The sequence below is a fragment of the Furipterus horrens genome, unplaced genomic scaffold (genome assembly GCF_987537825.1).
Source record: "Furipterus horrens unplaced genomic scaffold, mFurHor1.1.pri manual_scaffold_4, whole genome shotgun sequence".
NCBI classification, from domain to species: Eukaryota; Metazoa; Chordata; class Mammalia; order Chiroptera; family Furipteridae; genus Furipterus; species Furipterus horrens.
In genome coordinates this window covers 152,169,792-152,187,951 of record NW_028327174.1, presented here as the reverse complement: position 1 = coordinate 152,187,951, position 18,160 = coordinate 152,169,792, and the positions used below count along the sequence as shown (strand labels likewise).

At 36.0% G+C, this 18,160-nt stretch overlaps 1 protein-coding gene across 2 annotated transcripts in view; it reads right to left on the bottom strand.

Moving 5' to 3' along the window:
- PUM3 (pumilio RNA binding family member 3) overlaps positions 1-18,160 on the bottom strand; it is a 42,229-nt gene that overhangs the window by 12,741 nt on the left and 11,328 nt on the right. For both annotated transcript variants that reach the window (XM_090274138.1, XM_090274139.1), the window contains exons 6-13: positions 15,910-16,003; positions 15,587-15,653; positions 14,402-14,576; positions 13,365-13,468; positions 12,386-12,464; positions 9,998-10,096; positions 9,062-9,115; positions 4,147-4,227 (exon numbers count right to left, since the gene is read on the bottom strand). In XM_090274138.1, coding sequence (XP_090130264.1) covers positions 4,147-4,227; positions 9,062-9,115; positions 9,998-10,096; positions 12,386-12,464; positions 13,365-13,468; positions 14,402-14,576; positions 15,587-15,653; positions 15,910-16,003 — 753 coding nt within the window. The remainder of the gene's footprint in view (positions 1-4,146; positions 4,228-9,061; positions 9,116-9,997; positions 10,097-12,385; positions 12,465-13,364; positions 13,469-14,401; positions 14,577-15,586; positions 15,654-15,909; positions 16,004-18,160) is intronic.

Here is an 18,160-nt window from a genome sequence, read left to right as displayed (position 1 = left end):
CACACAAAGAGGAGAGAAACTTCCAGAGAGAAGACTAACAAGTATGGTGACATGTAGAAATTGGTAAGAAGCACCAATTAACTATTGGTGTAGTTGATTTTTTGCGAATTCAGTCTTTAAGCTCAAGTAGTGTAGTCTTTGGCAAATCCTTTACCCTCTCTACACATCAATTCCCTTCTCTGTTAAAGGAAATTACACACCCACCTGCCTTGTGGGCCATTACCAGGAGCAAATCAGAAAATTCATACTGCAAATCTGCTGTAGTTTTATTTTCATATTAAAACACACCCCTCAATATATAGCATGTTTAACTATGGAGATTAAATACAGCTGTTGGAGTCATGAGTTTGGCATTGTCAACAACAAAAGTTTAATTTTAAAGGTTTTTAACTTAGCTTTCCACTTAAGGGAATTAACTCAGGAGAAAAATCACAAGGCTCTGTTGCTGTAATTTCTTTTTCATATGCTTTACTCTAAAGCAAGTGCAGAAAGTGCCAGCAGAACAAAAGACTTCCCTTCTGAAGACACGTCTGGCCAGTCTGACCTCCTGGTGCTGGAGCCTTGCCAGATTCTCTGGTCCTCTCGTAAAAGGAAAAGTAAAGGTCAAAACGAAGGAAGCATTCTGAAAGTGGTGCTAGGGTGTAAGTGCATTTTCAGTAGAGGAAAGAAACGCAAAAAGCAGCACACATTACTGAGAATGGAGCCAATGGTACGTATACCTTTATGGGTGTGTGGGGACAAAAACAAATAGAACGACCTTAACTTAAAAAAGCTAAAATCTAGCAGAAAAGACAAGAAAAACTTAAATAAGAGATGCAAACACTGGGTAATAACAAAGTACAGAAGGAGGTTAGATCACTAGGCAGTGATGGCAGCCTCTTGAGTGTTTAGTTTTCAGAAATATAATGTTTTGTTTTTTAAATCTAAAAGTCCACCTTTCTGGATGCACTCAAAAAATTGGAAGATGTAATTTAATGAACATAATTTCGGTTTTGCAAGGTAAGGAAGTTCTAGAAAGTGTTTGCACAATAATGTGAATATACTTAATACTAAACTGTAAACAAAAATGGTTAAGGTGGTAAATTTTATGCTATGTGTATTTTACCACAATGAAAAAGAAAAAAAAAATTGGAAGATCTCTCACTGTGAAGCTCACATTCCTAGAAGCTGAGGGCTGACACCCTGGATAGGATACATGCTTGCTCCTTTCCCCACGGTCCACTCCCTGCACTGGGCCTGCTTTAACCTGTTTCCTGGTCTGGTCAATTAATGTTTCTGAATTTGTGAGCCCTGGTCAGATCACAATTACCGTTAAGTGAAAGGATGGCAAGGATATACTATAGTAGTTGAGAGGATGGGGACACCAGGTATGGCTGGGAGATCAGAGAATAATCTGGAGACTGAACTGGAGCCTTGTCTTGTAGAGAATAGGAGGAGTTTTTAGTAGGTTCATGATTTCTACCTGACATTTCAGGAAATCCAGTTACTTTGAACAGAATGCTTAGCAGCCTTAAGCTTTCTTGGCTATTTTTAAAAGCACTGCATAATGCAACAGGTTTTGTAGTGGCCGGGTGGGGCAGACATGTGACTCTACATAAATATGTGCCACATATTGGGCACCCCGGTGATTTTGTTAAGTAAATGCCTCAGAGAAAAAAGGAGACTTACAAGAATGCTCACAGAATTTATGTGGAATAGCAAAATATAAGTTTTAAATGTTTTTAAAATTATAAACAATCTAAATGTCCATTAACAGAAAATGGAAAAATAAACTGCAGTACTCTCATAGTGAAACACTATTTGGGATTAAAAAATAAATAATTTAGAACAAGGGTGGGCAAAGAAAGGCCCATGGGTCAACCTGCAGCCTGCTTTTGTACACCCTACAAGATAAAAATGGTCTTTACATTTTAAAGGGTTGTTAAGGAATAAAAACAAAACAAATGGAGAACAGGCAACAAAGATCATATACAGACCACAAAGTCTAAAATACTACCTGCCCTTTTTAAAAAAAGGCTTGCCCACCCGATGATGTATTTCACAAACATAATGCCAAAAGAAAAAAGCAAGTTGCATGAATAAACATACAAGATATCGTTTACATAAAACTTGTAAACATAGAAAACAGTACCATACACCTCGATGTATAGTAAAAAGATAAGGAAATGCATGTGGATAATAAACAGAAAATTCATCACCATGGGTATGGCTAGGGGTGGACATGCAGTCAGGGCCAGGTACACAAAGGGCTTCAGCTTTAACTATATTTGTCAAGTTTTATTTCTTCATGCATCAACTTTTAGTCACTCTCGTACAGCAACTATATAGTGTACTTAGTTCCTTTCCAGAGGAACACTGCTGTCAAAGCAGCTCCATTACACCAACAATTCCAGAATAAAATGGATCAAATTTTATAAGTATGTTTATTTGGGAAAGTGAAGTACATTGGAAACAGTGTGTATCCATTTTGAAAGGTGAGGGCTTAGCTGACCAGGCAGGCTATGATTTCAACCTGGTATCTTGGGAAGTCTGGTTACCCTGAAGAGAATTCTTAGCAACACTAAGCTTGCTTGGGTATTTTTAAAAAAAGAACTGCATACTGCAACAGGTTTTTGGTAGACAGGTGGGAAAAATGCAAGGGCAATTAGCATTCCAAAATTCTATCACTAACTACAGAGTTTAATGATACACAGACCTGTTGGGCATTTGTCATTTAGAGGCAAGAGATCAGTAAATCAGGCCATTCTTGGAAAACTGCCCTAACTATGAGGAAGTCAATAGGAATGTGGATTAAGTAGTGGTGGGAATCAAACTGATAAGCACAAGGAATTAAAATTGCTGCAACAGCAAGTTTAAGTGGGATAAATCCTTTGAAAAAATCTAGCAGATAAATTGTGGCAAATCCTGAAGTATGGTTTCTCTTGAAATCTATTTGGAACAGTTTTGCAAATTTTAGTTGTCCTGAAAATATTAAACAAAAGAAAACTTTGAAAAGCCCAGTCTGTTTCCATTTTCATGAAACAACTTTATTCATTAGCAAATCAGTGTCACTGGAATGAAAAACAATCAGTGATTGAAGTCAAAAGAGTAATAAAGTCACAAGGAACACGTCAAAACAGTCAGTTTATGACATGAAAGTCTTGCCAAATTGTTTCTTCCCACAATCTTAGCCCAGAGAAAGTCACCACAATCTTAAAATAGTCAGGGGGAAAGTTGGAAAATGACAGCAAGGGCATGAGAAATTCACACCCACTAAGACCTACAGTTGGCATCTAAGAAAAATCTCCTTCCTCTCTGTTAGCTGATACATTTTTTTCTCCTACAACTCAGCTCTACTGGTCCAGACAGGCTATAGAGAGGCCACAGCACCACCACATGCCAACAAGAAAAGTCTTTCTGAACATCCATCTGCTTTTCCCTGCAGACCGAATAAAAAGTATCATAGCTTCTGTTCCTGAGATTTCTCCAAGGGCCCCATCCAGGCGTATCAAACAGAAACGCCTGTTTTCAGACGAATATGTCTATACAGATTATGTGGCTTTTAAAATGTTTCCAAGTTTTGTCACTGTAACCAATGTTGCAATTTCTTAACCCCACCCCTGCAATCTCTATTATATACCCAACAAGAGAAGTAAAGGAAGGGACAAGAAAATAACAGATTCAGAAGTCAATCATTGTAGAACGAAAAGAAATTATTTTAAAATGTAGTTTTTACTTTGGAGTAGTTTTTCAAGAGGACAGGGTCACTTTTTCTGAAGGCAAATTAAGGGTTAAATAAATTAAATTCAATTATTACCACTTTATGGTCATTATACCAGGCTGCAAAGAATTACTGAAATGTAAAAAGGAAGCTGGTATTTGATAATTTTTCATTTTGTATGTCATATGGTCTTATTTATCTTAATTTAACCATTCCTTTATATATTTGAGACAATACTAATTATTAAATATCAAGTTATAAGATTATGGCTTACACAGGAATAAAGCACACTCCCAAAATAGACTTAACTGAGTAAATCAATAAATAGCAAAATATTGTCAAGGTGGATAATTCAAAGTCTTGACATATATGTGTGAAATAACACTTACAAACTCACAAATAATATATCAATTTAACTTAAATTCAAGACCATGAGAATTACTTACTGATATGATTATCTGCTTCACAAGCTTAGTATCATCAATACAATCAAATGCTGCCAATAAAACCAAATGAGAGTATTGGCCCTGTAAAAATCAAAATCCAGGAAAGGTTAAAAAAAAAAACAAAAAACAAGTTTCTCCTTTTTATTCCACACACGGAGTCACTTTATAAAGGTTACCAATCTGACAACCTGCCCAACATAATATGAGTAAGAGGGATAAAAGCCATTCAATCTAATTCTTATTAGGACCTAATTATAGCTAGGTTGATGAAAGAAAAAAGAAACATAAACAGAAAAGCACATTCTTCAATTTCAAATAGCCCAAACTAATTTTTTTAACTAATGAGGATATAACACCTTTCAAAAACAGGTATCCCTGTTAAGAAACAGCTACTAAAAAATCAAATTTAAAAAAAAAAAAAAAAATTCAATAGGCTTAAAAAATCACCAAGAATACAAACCTATTATATACAATTCCAATCATGAAAAAATATTCATATTATATACAAAATATTTGTAATACATGTAAACAGAAAATCCTCGAAGAATATTAAAACATAATAGTCATCTCTGCGTTGAAGAATAAAAACGATTCTGTATTTCTTTTTGTATACTGTTCATTTCTTTAAAATAATCCTATATAATTAGAAGAGAAATACTAAAACTACAATAGAAGGATGTACTTATACACTGAATGAGAATAAGATAAAAATAATTGCTTTTAAAGTTTAACAGCAAGAGATCATGCTATACACTGACTTTCACAATGGTCAGGTCACCTCTTGAAATGATAGATTTAATGATGCTGATGTTGTTTCTCAGTTAACTACTTTATGTTTAAAAAAAAGTGCATTCAGATGCTTAAGTTACAGGCAAGAAGAATATCAGTTGCCTTGCAACTGAATCTTTCCAATAAGAAAGGTGTACATATTTAGAGACTGATTTGTGGGTTATGTTGCATAAATTAACATGTGTTTTCTGTTTTCAAAGGGCATAAGCCTAGGATCTCACTACCTGAGTGATTGTACATATAGGCCTCACTTAATCCTGTCTGCATCGCTGCCTCCTGAGATTCAACGGTTTGGCTGAACTCAGTGGTTGGGTTGGTGGAGAATGGGGTGGTCTGTGGGCTTCACCTTAAAACAGGTTTCTCTTTTCTATCCTAATGGCTTGGACAGAAAGGACCCAGAGGTCTAAGAAGGGGGAAACCTAAAATATTCCCCTCAGCCCAAACTAAGTATAATGGGCAAAAGGGTTTTGGACAGGTGAGATGTGTCTGGCACACCTTCCTCCAAAGAAACCCTTCTTTTTTCCCTAATGTGGGCCATTGAAAAATTAATACCTGTCTTTTGTCATCTAGTGGTTATGAATTGAATGATGTCTTTTAACCCTGTTGGAAATCTATTGCCCCCACAATACAAGGATGCCAGCCTGTTAAACCAAGCATGCCATTGTCCGGGGACAGCCAACTGACCTGGAGTCTGCACAATCCTTCCCCATGAGGGAAGGCCACCCTCCCCTCCGCACCTCCACTCTTATTAGGGATTTCTGGACCCAAGGGTAGGTAGGACGATGACCATGTCCAGCTTGAAGCAGCTAGAGGAGCATGAGACCTTCACCCATTGTCCTGTATAAGATTATAAAGGGTCTTAAGTCTGAGAGGGAGAGATTGTTATTTTTTTTATTGTTGTAAGATTTAATTAATTAATTAAAAATAATAATAATATAGGAAAGGGAGAAACCGGAGAGCTTGTATGCGTGACCCATGGGCATGGACTGGGGAGGGGTGGGATTGCTGGAGGAGAGGGGCGCTGGGCGGGGGGGGAGCAAAGGGGAAAAAATGGAACTATTGTAACAATATAATCAATAAAATATACCTAAAAGAAAAAGTGCATTCAGAGTTTGTGGCATATTCTTTTGGTAACCTAGATAATATGAATCTTTTTTAATTTGGTAACTCTCATTCAGAGCCAGGTCTAATGAATATGGCAGGTAGTACATTTTAGTTAGAAATAAACTAGAGAAAAACAACAAAGGTCTAACATATTTACTATAGAAAGACCAACAATCTACTAAAAATGGGCAAAGAACATAAAGAGTCAGTTCACAGAAAAAGATAAGTACAAATGGCTTTAACCACATGAAATAATGCTCATAATTAAGGGCAATAATTAAAACAATAAAATACCATTTTCTACCTATTATGTAGGCAGAAGTGAAAACATACTAATTTAGCAAAGGTCTGAAAAAGACCAGACACACTTATGTTGTTGGTGAGAATGTAAAGTAGTTCAATTTTTTTGAAGGGCAATTGACAAGATCTAGAACACTTAAAATACATGTACCTTCTGATCCAGCAATTCTAGGTCTGGATTCACCTTCTAGACATGCTCCCACATGTGCACAAAGGACATGTACTGGAATATTACTTGAAGTAACAAAAAACTAGAAACTATGCAAGTGTCCAATAGTAGGGACTGGTTAAGTGGATTATAGAAGTCGTATAATGAAATATTATGGCACATTAAAAAAAGTGAGGTTAGATAAGATGTATACATATTGAAATAAAATGGCCCCTGAGATTAATTCAAGTGAAGTAACACAGTAGAGAACAATGTGCATACAGTACACAAGCACTGGTTTCTGATTTTTCAGTTCCTACACACAGAAACATGGCCAAGCACAAAACATCTCTGGATGATTACAAAAGTAGTTGGAAATAAATTTAAGGAAGAAACAGATAATTCTACAATTACATTTAGAGATTTTGACAGGCTTCTCTCAGCAACTGATGTAACTAAACAATGATACTTATATCAGTAATGACGCTGATGGTCTGAATACAATCAACCACCTTAATCTAACTGACATTCATAGAGTATTCTTCTCTATAACTCCATGAAACACATTCTTTTCAGGATACTAAGATAGGCGATAGAATAAGTCTTCATAAATTGCAAGGGACTACAATAACAAAAGTATGTCAAGAAACTCCCAATATTTGGAAATTAAATGCTTCTAAATAACCCATAAACCAAAACTCTGGGTTGTATTACTCTATCTGTCCCATTCTGAAGCAACTCTTTTTGAGATAAAAAATATATTGCATTGTTAATTTCTTGTTACCTTCACAAAGCCTTGCAGAGATGTTTCGCAAAAATATAGTTGTTATGACTATAAAATTAAAACAACCTAATTTTATTACTTAAAAATGTCTTTTATGTTTAATACATTTTTGAACTTTCTAACATCCTATTTTTATTCATTTCTAATTTAAAATATTCAAATTAAAATGTTATTAAAAAAGACTTATGACATTCTCATACTCTGGAAACAACTCACTAGAGAATCTTATTTCATTTTGTTACAAAAAAGTTACCAGCCTTTTAAGTGGTTTTATACTCTTCTCTTCTTGGTCTCCAACCCTACAGAAGACAGCAGGTACAAGGTCTGTCCAGAAAAAGTCCAACCATTGTTAACAGAATGAGAATGGTTTGTGGGACACCAATATAACCTGGCAGCTAAGGAGAGTGGACTGGAATGAACATGAACAATGACAACTTCAGTGCACTGGTCAGTGGGGTCGGTAGATGCCGTTGAGTGAGCATGTGTATGATGTGGCCATAGCTTTCAATATGACTGAGCAAGCGGAGCAACAAGTCTGCATCAAATTTTAAGTGAAGCTTTAACATTCCTCCACAGAAACTATTCCGATGATTCAGAAAGCCACAGCTATAGGCAACTGGTGATTGGCAGCTACATCATAATAATGCACTTGCTCAGGCATCATGTCTCGTGCAGAGTTTTTTGGTGAAACATCAAATCACCCAGGTGACCCAGCCCCACTACAACCCAGATTCGGTGCCCTGTGACTTCTGGCCTTTTCCCAAACTAAAGTCACCTTCGAAAGGAAAGAGATTTAAAACCACCAGTGAGATTCAAGAAAATATGACAGAACAGCTGAGGACGACTGGGAGAACTGCGTAGAGGCCTCAAGGTGCCTACTTTGAAGGGGACTGAGGTGTCATTGTCCTATGTATAATGTTCCTTGTATCTTGTATCTTCTTCAATAAATGTCTCTATTTTTCATATTACATGGCTGCACACCTTCTAGACAGACCTCGTACGTATACAATCACACAGCAGCATGTGTTTGAATTAGCATTTACTATATTAAGTATTTGCCAGATTAATAGTTCTCATTAGATTTTTATAGGGAAAAGTTGTTGGTATCACTAATTTTAGTTCACCAGTAAATGAGAAGCTATAAAACATATGAAGTGACTGGAAAATATTTATAGTGTTTGCTACCACAAATATGGGGGTGGGAGGGATCAAAAATAGGTTTGCAGTTGTGAGAACATGAAAAGTTTATTCTTGTATTATTAATTATTGTATTATTTTCCATATGAACCACTGTAAACCTACTTTTGCCCTATTCTGCATTCTACAAATACTATGGAAAACTATTTAGTATTTAAATACATAAATGTAATTTTTTGAGGTCATTAATACCTCAGAAAAATTTTATGTATCCTCAAATTTCACCAGGAAAGCTGTTACAGCATCTCCAAAGGATTCCAGTGAACTACAAAACTTAACTAGAATTTATTGTAGGCAGTAATTTCCATTTTTAATAACATGACTGAACAAATTTATTAAATAAGGTAGCAAATATTGGATCTTCAAAAATATCTAATAAAAATGAAAACTGTCACAATACAATGTTAAATGAATAAAGGAGAAATCTCATTTTGTGTAAATTTAATATATTAAAATGCATGCATATGCAGAGAAAGATTATAATTAAACATAAATTTCTTAGTAATTTTCAGAATTTTTCAAATTTTCTATAATAGACATGATTTCATTTTATTAAAAATAATTTTTTAAATATGAAGTTTTATTATACTTACATTAGCCACCTTTTCAACATAAGTCTTCATTGTTTTCACAATCACTTTCCTGTCCTTAAAAAAAAAAATTCTCAACTTTTAATTATAGATAAAAGGTATTTCATAAGCAAAAACTTTAAACAATATTAAATTGAAATTGGAATGTGATGCTTTTCATTAGTGAAAATAGTTATGCATTCAGAACAAAAAAAATTGCAATGTACTATTCACTTTTTTTTTTATTTGGTTTTTCAATTACAGTTGTCCCATTTTTTCCCCAATAGTCTTAGACTTGTATATGAAATCCATTCAGACATAAATATGAAGACATAAAATCATCAGCTGCAAGGCAAACCGAGTGAAATGACCTCTTTTTACAGTGAAAATTGAGAGGTTCCCCTTCCAGTGTCTAAACTGTCTTCAAATATAGAAAGTCTATGACATTCAATTCATAGTTGTTGAACAGAAACTAAATTTCTATTAATTTTAAAAAGTAGACAAAGTACAACTATCTTCTAAAGGCAGAATTACACTGATCAAAGAAATGAGAATTAGTTCTGTTAAACTTCTGTAATTAATACGGACTTTTAGCTTTTCCCTCTAAGTACTTAACACCCATATGATCAAATGTGTTCACTATCTTCTCCCTCATTAAGATCATTAAATGAGGAATCAAAGAACCTATCAGAGGTACCAAAACTCCTATAAATGTGAGCCTAACATACATAATTGTATTATATTTATTTGCTTGACAGGTTACTTCCCAAACAATGACAACTCAAGGTTTTCATACTTTAATGAAAACTCCAGCAGCAAAGAAATACACTAGGCCCACAGAAGGCCCAAAGAAGGCCAATTCCTGTGAGGCCCTGAGACAAAACTTTGCAAAGATAAAGTTGTTTATGTACAAAGAAGGCAGAAAGTCTAGGGAAAGGCAAGTCAAGCCGACACACTTACCTTGGGCGTGCCATGCCACAGGCAGTGCATGGCCACTCTGGCACCATCATGTGTGTGTGCCAGGTAGACCACCGCCTCACGGATGGCTTCGATCATTTCCTAGGGAACAAATGGCACCAAGGCTTTGGTTTACTTTTTCTTATTCTTTTTTTTTTTAATATAGTTTTTTTTTTAAACAATTAAATTAATTAATTAATTAATTTGTTTATTTTTAGAGAGAGGAGAAAGGAGAAAGAGAGGGAGAGAAACATCACTGTGTGGTTGCCTCTCACTCACACCCCCAACTGGGGACCTGACGTGCAACCTAGTCATGTGCCCTGACTGGGAATCGAACCAGAGACACTTGGGTCGCAGGCCGACACTCAAGCCGCTGAGTCACAGCAGCCAGGGCTTATATTTTCTTATTCTTTATTCTGTTTACTCGGAGCAGTTAAGTACAGAGAATGAAAAAGTTTATAGGTAGCAAACAATTTAATTTTGTAGACAAGCATACAGACACACATTTTTCTAGGAATATTCTTTTCCATCAGGAATGGCAAGTACTGCTGGCAAGCAAATTCTATTAAAATACCCATCTATTTTATAAAATATGACTATATATTCAAATGTAATATCTATTCAAAGAATGTACATGTATAGTCTATTTTAAATGATTTTTCAAACAAAAAGGAAAGCTAGGAGGAGCTATGGTAAGAAGGTAACAGAAAAGCCAGATAAAATAAATAAAATGCTGTTTCCTGGAAGAGATAGGTATATAACAGCAGAAAGCCAAAACACTAATTCTGGCTAAAAAAGTTTCTCTTTTTTAGTTTATCACTGGATTATCTCCAAAAATCACATTAATAACTCACCATAAAAACATTAAGTAACATTCCCTAATAAAATTAATTTCTATAGTAGACTTAGGTCCACACTATCAATGACCCTTTAGTAGAAAACCAACCATTAACTTCTTACAAGGTAGGTTAGCTTATTATTAATCTTTATTCTGCATTGTCAATGCATATAATTTCTAAATTATATTTTGGAAGTCTAGCATGAATTCTGGCAGTTAACAATGGCAGGGGCCCATCCTTGTCCATTCCCAATTTAAAAATTTATATTAAATAAGTTAATAAGTTAATAAGTACAAGACCTCCTGCCAGGAGAGGGGAAGGTAGGTGCCTATTTTCATCAATAAGGAACAAGCAATTTCACCCTTATCTATCTTATGATCCTTACCCAGGATGAATCTCAACAACACAGCTTTCAATTTCCATACCTGAATGTATGAGTCTCTTCAAAACCATCTGGTTGGAGAGTTATACATATTCCAGTTATGCTTCTATAATCCTCAAAGGTTTTCTTTTGAGTCTCTCTTTTGAAAATACCCCAGGGCCAGAGATTTGCCTCATTGCTTTATATTCACACTAAGTTGATTTGTTCTTTTAATTACTAAAACACATTTAACACTAAAAAGAAATATTTCCCACCAATGAATATATTCAAATGAACGTTTTTTTCAGTTCTGAAAATGTAGTCCTGCCTCAGTAAATCTAGAATTCTGAGGTACTGTGCTCTGTAGGAAAAGGAGAGAATTCCCCCAAAAGCAGCAGCAGCTGATAGTCACTGAACCATACCATTAGGTTGTGGCTATTCTTAGAAAAATTATTTTGTATGTCAATTTTGGTAGAGTCAAAATTTCTATGAACGTTTAGTCTGGTGTATTTGTGAAGAAGTCAGTGTCTGGGGGGAGGAGGATGTAAGGGTACTGAATGGTAATGAAAAAATACAATAAAGATTAAATTAAAAAAAGAAGTCAGTGGCATTATTTTAGTTAGCCTTTATTATTAGAATTAAGACAAATAAACAATGAGTTCACCGAATGATAAAGCAAGCAAATTTCAGGGGATTAAATCATGAATTCTCATTTGTATTCCCATCACTGACTTGAAGGACAGTAAAATTTACCTTCAATCTGTTTCTTTTTCCTCTCTTATATAAAGTTCGCTTTTTCATGGTTCATTTAGTTTTATATAAGTGTCCTCTAATCTTTTAACACCAACATATTATTTTTGTATAGGCACAAGTGAATTCCAAACTACCTGAATGCTGAATACCCCTCTATTTGTGGGTTAATTTTTAGATTAGGTTAGCTACAGGATACTTTGGATTATAGTTAAAATATAAAAATTCAATGGAGTTGATAAAACTATGGTCAATTCTATTGTCTTCTGGTAAAAATCTAAATGCAATTAGCAGATTTGCTCAAAGGAAGTGTAGTGCGTTATCTTTTCTAAATAAATAACTTTAAAATTTCCAAAAGACAATGTATATCAAAGCAAGTGTTTTACATGTTAACATGGCTCTTCTTTTGTTTTGGTTTAAAAATTAAAACCAAGAACTTACTGATCTTAGCTTTGGGGGTGCATAGGTAAAAAAGTCCAAGAATACTTTATGCACCAGTGAGTGTTTAATCACAGCCTCCCTGGAAACAAAAAAGGGAAAAGAGAATACGTCAGACCTGGTGCTAAAGCAATACAGATTTGGGTAACCTCAGTTGTCCTAAAGTAATCAAAGCAAGTGAAATGGTTTTGGCAAATGTAATTCATCAAATGACAGTATCTCTCAACAATATGAAGATTAAAAAAACCCTTTTAGACTATAAAAATATTTTACTGTCTGCCATCTATGACCAAAACCAGGATAACAAATATCTAGTATTAATCATCAAAGATGAAATCATTAAAAATACACTCTCTTAAATAAGGACATCTGTATTTGTTACCCAACCATGGACACATGATTAGAAACCCATATGTGGACCTATTTTTATAGCTATTTTCTTTCTGTCAAGTGTCCTTTACAATGCATCAGTTTCATAAAATAATCTTAGCAAAGTTAAAACCTGAGCTGACCAAAAGAGAATCAGTAACTGCAATGCCTAATTGACCTAAGCTTCCTGGTGTGATGGATGAATTCAAGTGTACAGTGAAGGCTGATGATCAGGCACCAAAGACAACAAGTTCGCACTGAGTGTCGAAGCAGATGGCAGAAACACGTTACCTTTATGGGCAAAGCATTATTCTGAGTGTAACGCACTATTAACAGCTCAAGGCACAGAGTAGTTAAGTTGCCCAAGGTAACACAGTTAGTGATTGAGGGGGCACCAGGAGTCACAGCGAGGCTATCTGGTCTCAGGCTACACCTTAATCATTCCACCATGGTCCAAATGCCAAGAAGATCACATGCCCTATTCTAAGTCTTGCAATCCAAATGAAATAAACAGACTATACTTGGAAAACTATCCACCCTTTCTACGCAAGGGTTATACAAAATTTTCCTTCCTCAAATGCTATTTGTTAAGAAAAAACAAAAGCTTTCTTACTTTTGGGCCATTGGAGTTAGAATCTGTTTCATTTCATCCATGATAAGCTCCAGTTTTTCTGGCTGTACCTCTAATACTTTGTCCAGAGTTAGGTGATCTGCTGACTGCAACAGAAGAAAAAATCAAATCGTTCTAAATTTAATCAAGTTTCTTTATAACAAAGAAAATCAATCTTAAATTAAGTTTCAGATTTCCCATAGTCATATTAAAAAAGCCCCACTGTAAATGAACACATGGAATAATTCTTGATTCTCAGTGTATACGCCCACCACTGCCCTTAAAGAGCCAGGCTAAACAACCACCCAACTCAACCAGCCAACAGGTACTTGTCAAGCGCCGAGCATACGTTTAATCACGAGATCAAGTAATCAGTTTGAAAATCCTTGCCACAATGTGTTTCATTCTTACCTACACATTCCTATAATGACTGTTACAAATTTCAACCCAGGAACTGAATCTGATCAGTAGAGGCAACACAGGAATAAATCCATAGCCCTGGAGACAAGTGTGGGCATTTATGTCCCAAGGTCTGAAACAGATTCTTTAAATGCTCTAGACTCATTTTTGGCCTTTTGCAGATTCAATCCCTGTACTATATCCAAGGTTAGGTCTCTATACTCCCTTTTTCTCTAGATACAACCCGGAAAAGGATAACCCACACAGGTGACAGAACACAGGAAAGGAAGCAACAGGGAGCCCAATGTCCTTGTCAAAGCTGGTTGGGGGCACTTACGAAGCTACGCTAACTGTTAAGTCTTCTACCTCAGGCTGTCTGACTGCAGAAATGGAAGTCTGACGCATTACACACAGCACCTGGGAGGGAGTTACAAAAGTGGTTCAATTAAAAGGGTATTTAAAAATAGTGCTCTGGGTGAAAGGAAAAGTATAATCACTTGCTCACTACACCAGAGACAAAATAATCCACTACTTTAAGATGGTCTCTTAAAGGACCAGCCAGAGTAAAAATACATTCTGAAAACAGGGCATCAGAAGGTAAGAGCGAGCACATAGAAAAAAAAAAAGCCTTAAAACGTGACCTTGTAAAGCTGAAATGTGTTCCCATACAGCTCCTCTGCCAACATGTTCCTCTGCTCCAGAACGGCTTTGTCGTTGTATGCGTACTCCACGATGGCGGAGGCTTCCGCGTGCCGCAGCATCTTCCTCACGTGGCCTTTAAAACTTCTTATTATCTCCGCAATCTGAGGTTTACTCCTAAACCCGATGCAATAATGGGGAAAGATAAGCAATACAAGGAAAAAGCGGGGAGACAACAAAACTTAGCTTAACACCAACAGAGTTCCTGAGACCAGCTCATCACCGGACGGTGGTGGGGGTCTACCGCAGAGTAATGCTTATGAGAAAGAAAATCAAACTGCCTTCTATTGTCTACCTCAAGCTTTCCCAGTTACTCAGTAGTCAAAACCTGCTCTCTTTACCAGCTGGAAGACCCTGAACAAGTTATTATACCTTTCTGTGCCTCAGCTTCTTCATTCATAAAATGGAGAGAATAAGGTTGATGTAAGGATTAAAAGAGTTAAGATGTACCGAGAACTGTGACCAGCCCATAACAAGTGCTCAATAAAGGTCAGTTCCTATTAAATTGTTCAGCTTGAAAAAAGCAGGGAAAGAGCAAGGGTAAAAGTCAAAGATGCATGGAAATATGAGTAAAACATATGCTAAGGATGCTCTTTTAAGACAGGAGTTAATCACAAGTATTTATATTACATCCTAAAATCAAGCAGCTGATAATTATAGTCAGGAATAGATTTTGAAAATTTTGTTAATTGTACTTTTGTTGTTGTTGATTAGCATATTTCGGCACATTATTACACTCAAAAAGAGCAATCATGACAAGTATCAGTTCCACCTGATTCAGAAAATCGTTCCATCTTGACATTTTCTGACTCACTGCCTCTGCCTGAGTCTACTCACCGGCCCTTCTGGCCCCTCTACCCTCTACATACTGGTAACAAATTACAAGTTAATTATCCTACTTCTCTTCTTCTAGGGCTTCCAGATACACTCCTAAGAAGGGTGAAGGCAGCAGCATCGTTTTACCTTAACTTCAATAACTATTTTTAAGACTGAACTCCCTGCAAATATTACAAGCACCTGTTGAGGGCCATTATTATGGTCACAAACTTTTAAGTAACATTTACAAACAATCAGTATCCACACCTTTAAAAAAATAATAAAAATATTTTACCAATAAAACAACTCACCCATACATGAGAAATTTTTTAACAACATTTCTGGAATATTTAGCTTTACTTAATTCGACCAAATCATCTGAAAAACAAAATAACATTACAATGACTCTTTAGAAGCAAAGGAAAGAACTAAATAAATGAACAATTCTGGAAATACAAACAACTAACTCTGTCTCAGGCAAAAAATAAAACAAAACAAATAAAAACAAAATGTTTCTATAGAGGACACATAGCTTTCCCATAATGAAATTATTTCCCAGGATAGTCTTGGGTATTTCAAGAGCAAACAAGTGACCATTACAAATGATTACAACTAATCTTCAAATAAGAAATACCTCGCAGTTCTTCAAAAGCCTGTTTTCTCTGTTCTTCATTGCCATACTGAATGTAACACTGGATCACACGAGTTGAATCATGTGCAAATGCAATCTGTAGGAAAGAGATTGAGCCTTTAGATTAATTATCCCTGAGATCTGTGCTTCAATCTTGTTATTTATGTTTCAGTGCTACCTCTTTCAGAACTCCTTGTTAGAAAAAAGGTAGTCTTCGTGGATAAAATTACATCTACATTACTATGGAGTAAATATATTTATTTTAATTGTGCAAAATGGCATTCTTTGGTTTTGCTGCCTACTATATGGCATTGAGAGAGGGACAGATTTAACCATTTTGCAAGGTAAAGATCACTATTAATTAAAATCAAAAAGCAATCTAAACCTATCTAATGATTATACACACTAGATTTCTCATTTCTCTGAAAGTTACTTTCTCTACAAGGGGAATTTTCCAATTCAAAAATTCCATTATTCTATTATTTACATCTAAGAATGTTTGGCTTTGGCAACTGAAGGTATGGATGCAAGATAGATCTAAAAAAAATCTTGCTATACAAGCAAACGAATCTATACACACACTGGCAACTATAAGTTAATCCTTCCATTTCTGACATTTTCATTATGATTCCCTGAACACACATCTAATTAATTCCTAGAATTCGTTTTATTGCAAATATGATTCCCCAATCCATCCTCTCCTCACACTACTGGATGGATTAGGTTCTCATTGAAGGACTGGCTCACCAATTTTCTGTAGCAATACCAATAGTCATGCAAAATTATTTTTTACTATGCTACACTACAGTCGAAGAGTGCTTATTATTTGTTGCTCAGTCAGTCTTTAAAATCAGAATGTGAAGGCACACACCTATCAAAGCCATAGATTTCAGAAGAATTTCCTTAAGGATATTTATATAGACAGTTATGATTAAAACTAAAAAAAAAGAAAATTTTTTTAAATAGGGCTGTTTTTATGCATATATTACTTAACTATATAACCAATATTTCCTGGCTGGTTTGGCTCAGTGGATTGAGCGTCGGCCTGCGAGCTAAGTGTCGCTGGTTCGATCTTCCAGTCAGGGCACATCAGAGAAGGGAAACTCTGACTCCAAAAAACCTCTGCTGCCTTGCGGCATACCTCTTCAGGGGAAAGGCTAAGGGAGTAAACCCCGACAGAAAATCCGGAGCCGGAGTCCCTAAGGCGGTTCGACATTGTAGTCAACACCAGCAACTCCTGCGGCGCACCTGAAGCCAAGCTGTATTGACTCCGTCTTTCCCTTGGACCCTTCAGCTGCGAAGAGAGGGGGGGTCTGCTGCATGGGCAACAGCAGACCCTCCATATCACCCTGCCCAGGCTCTGGAGCTTCAGCTTCACTGGAGAGGACACTCCAGCGTCATCGCAAGATGTCGATTCAACACGGGAGGAGACAGATACCGTGTCACTCCCGAGTCGGACTGCACAGCCATTCTCGGCGGTGCAGATAGACTCTTAAGAAGCTACACCATCGTCTCTCGAGACGGACGGCTGCCGACGACGATAACCAATATATGTACTATAAATATATATTTCTCATTTAGACCTCAAAGCAACTTGAAGAGTGGGCTGTTGTTATTCCCGCTTTACACTTGAGAAAAGTAAGTTTACGGGAAGTTTAGGAACCTGCTATTTCTGTGACTGTGGAGATGAAAGTTAACTTGTCTGAGTCCCAGATGTATGAAATGTGTAATAGTGATAATGACCTTTAAGGTAAAGAAGTAACTAACATATGCTTTGGTTAGCACAACTCCTAGCTCACAATAAATAATAAAGAAGTTGTCATTGTCTAAAGGCACACATATGTCAAGCAGCAGCGTTATTTGAACACCAGATTTATACACCAGACTAACTTCCGCATCCATGGGCATGTAGTAATAATCTAAGGGTAATTCAGAAAGGATCGAGTGTAAATTACTTGTAAATAGAAAATAATAGATTGCTAGATGAGAGGAACAGTTCTATACTAAAAAGACCTTGCTGGAGCCCTGGGTAGATAGCTCAGTTGGTTAGAGCATCGTTCCAAGGTTGTGGGTTCAATCTCCAATAAGGGCACATACAAGAATCAATAAATGAATGCATAAGTAATCACCAGAAACTGATGCTTTTTTCTCTCTCTTTCCCTCTTTCTTACTAAAATCAACTTAAATTTTTTTTTTTAAAGATCCTGCTGGATTTATAAGAAAGCAGCAGCTGGGAACTTCCTACTTCAAGACA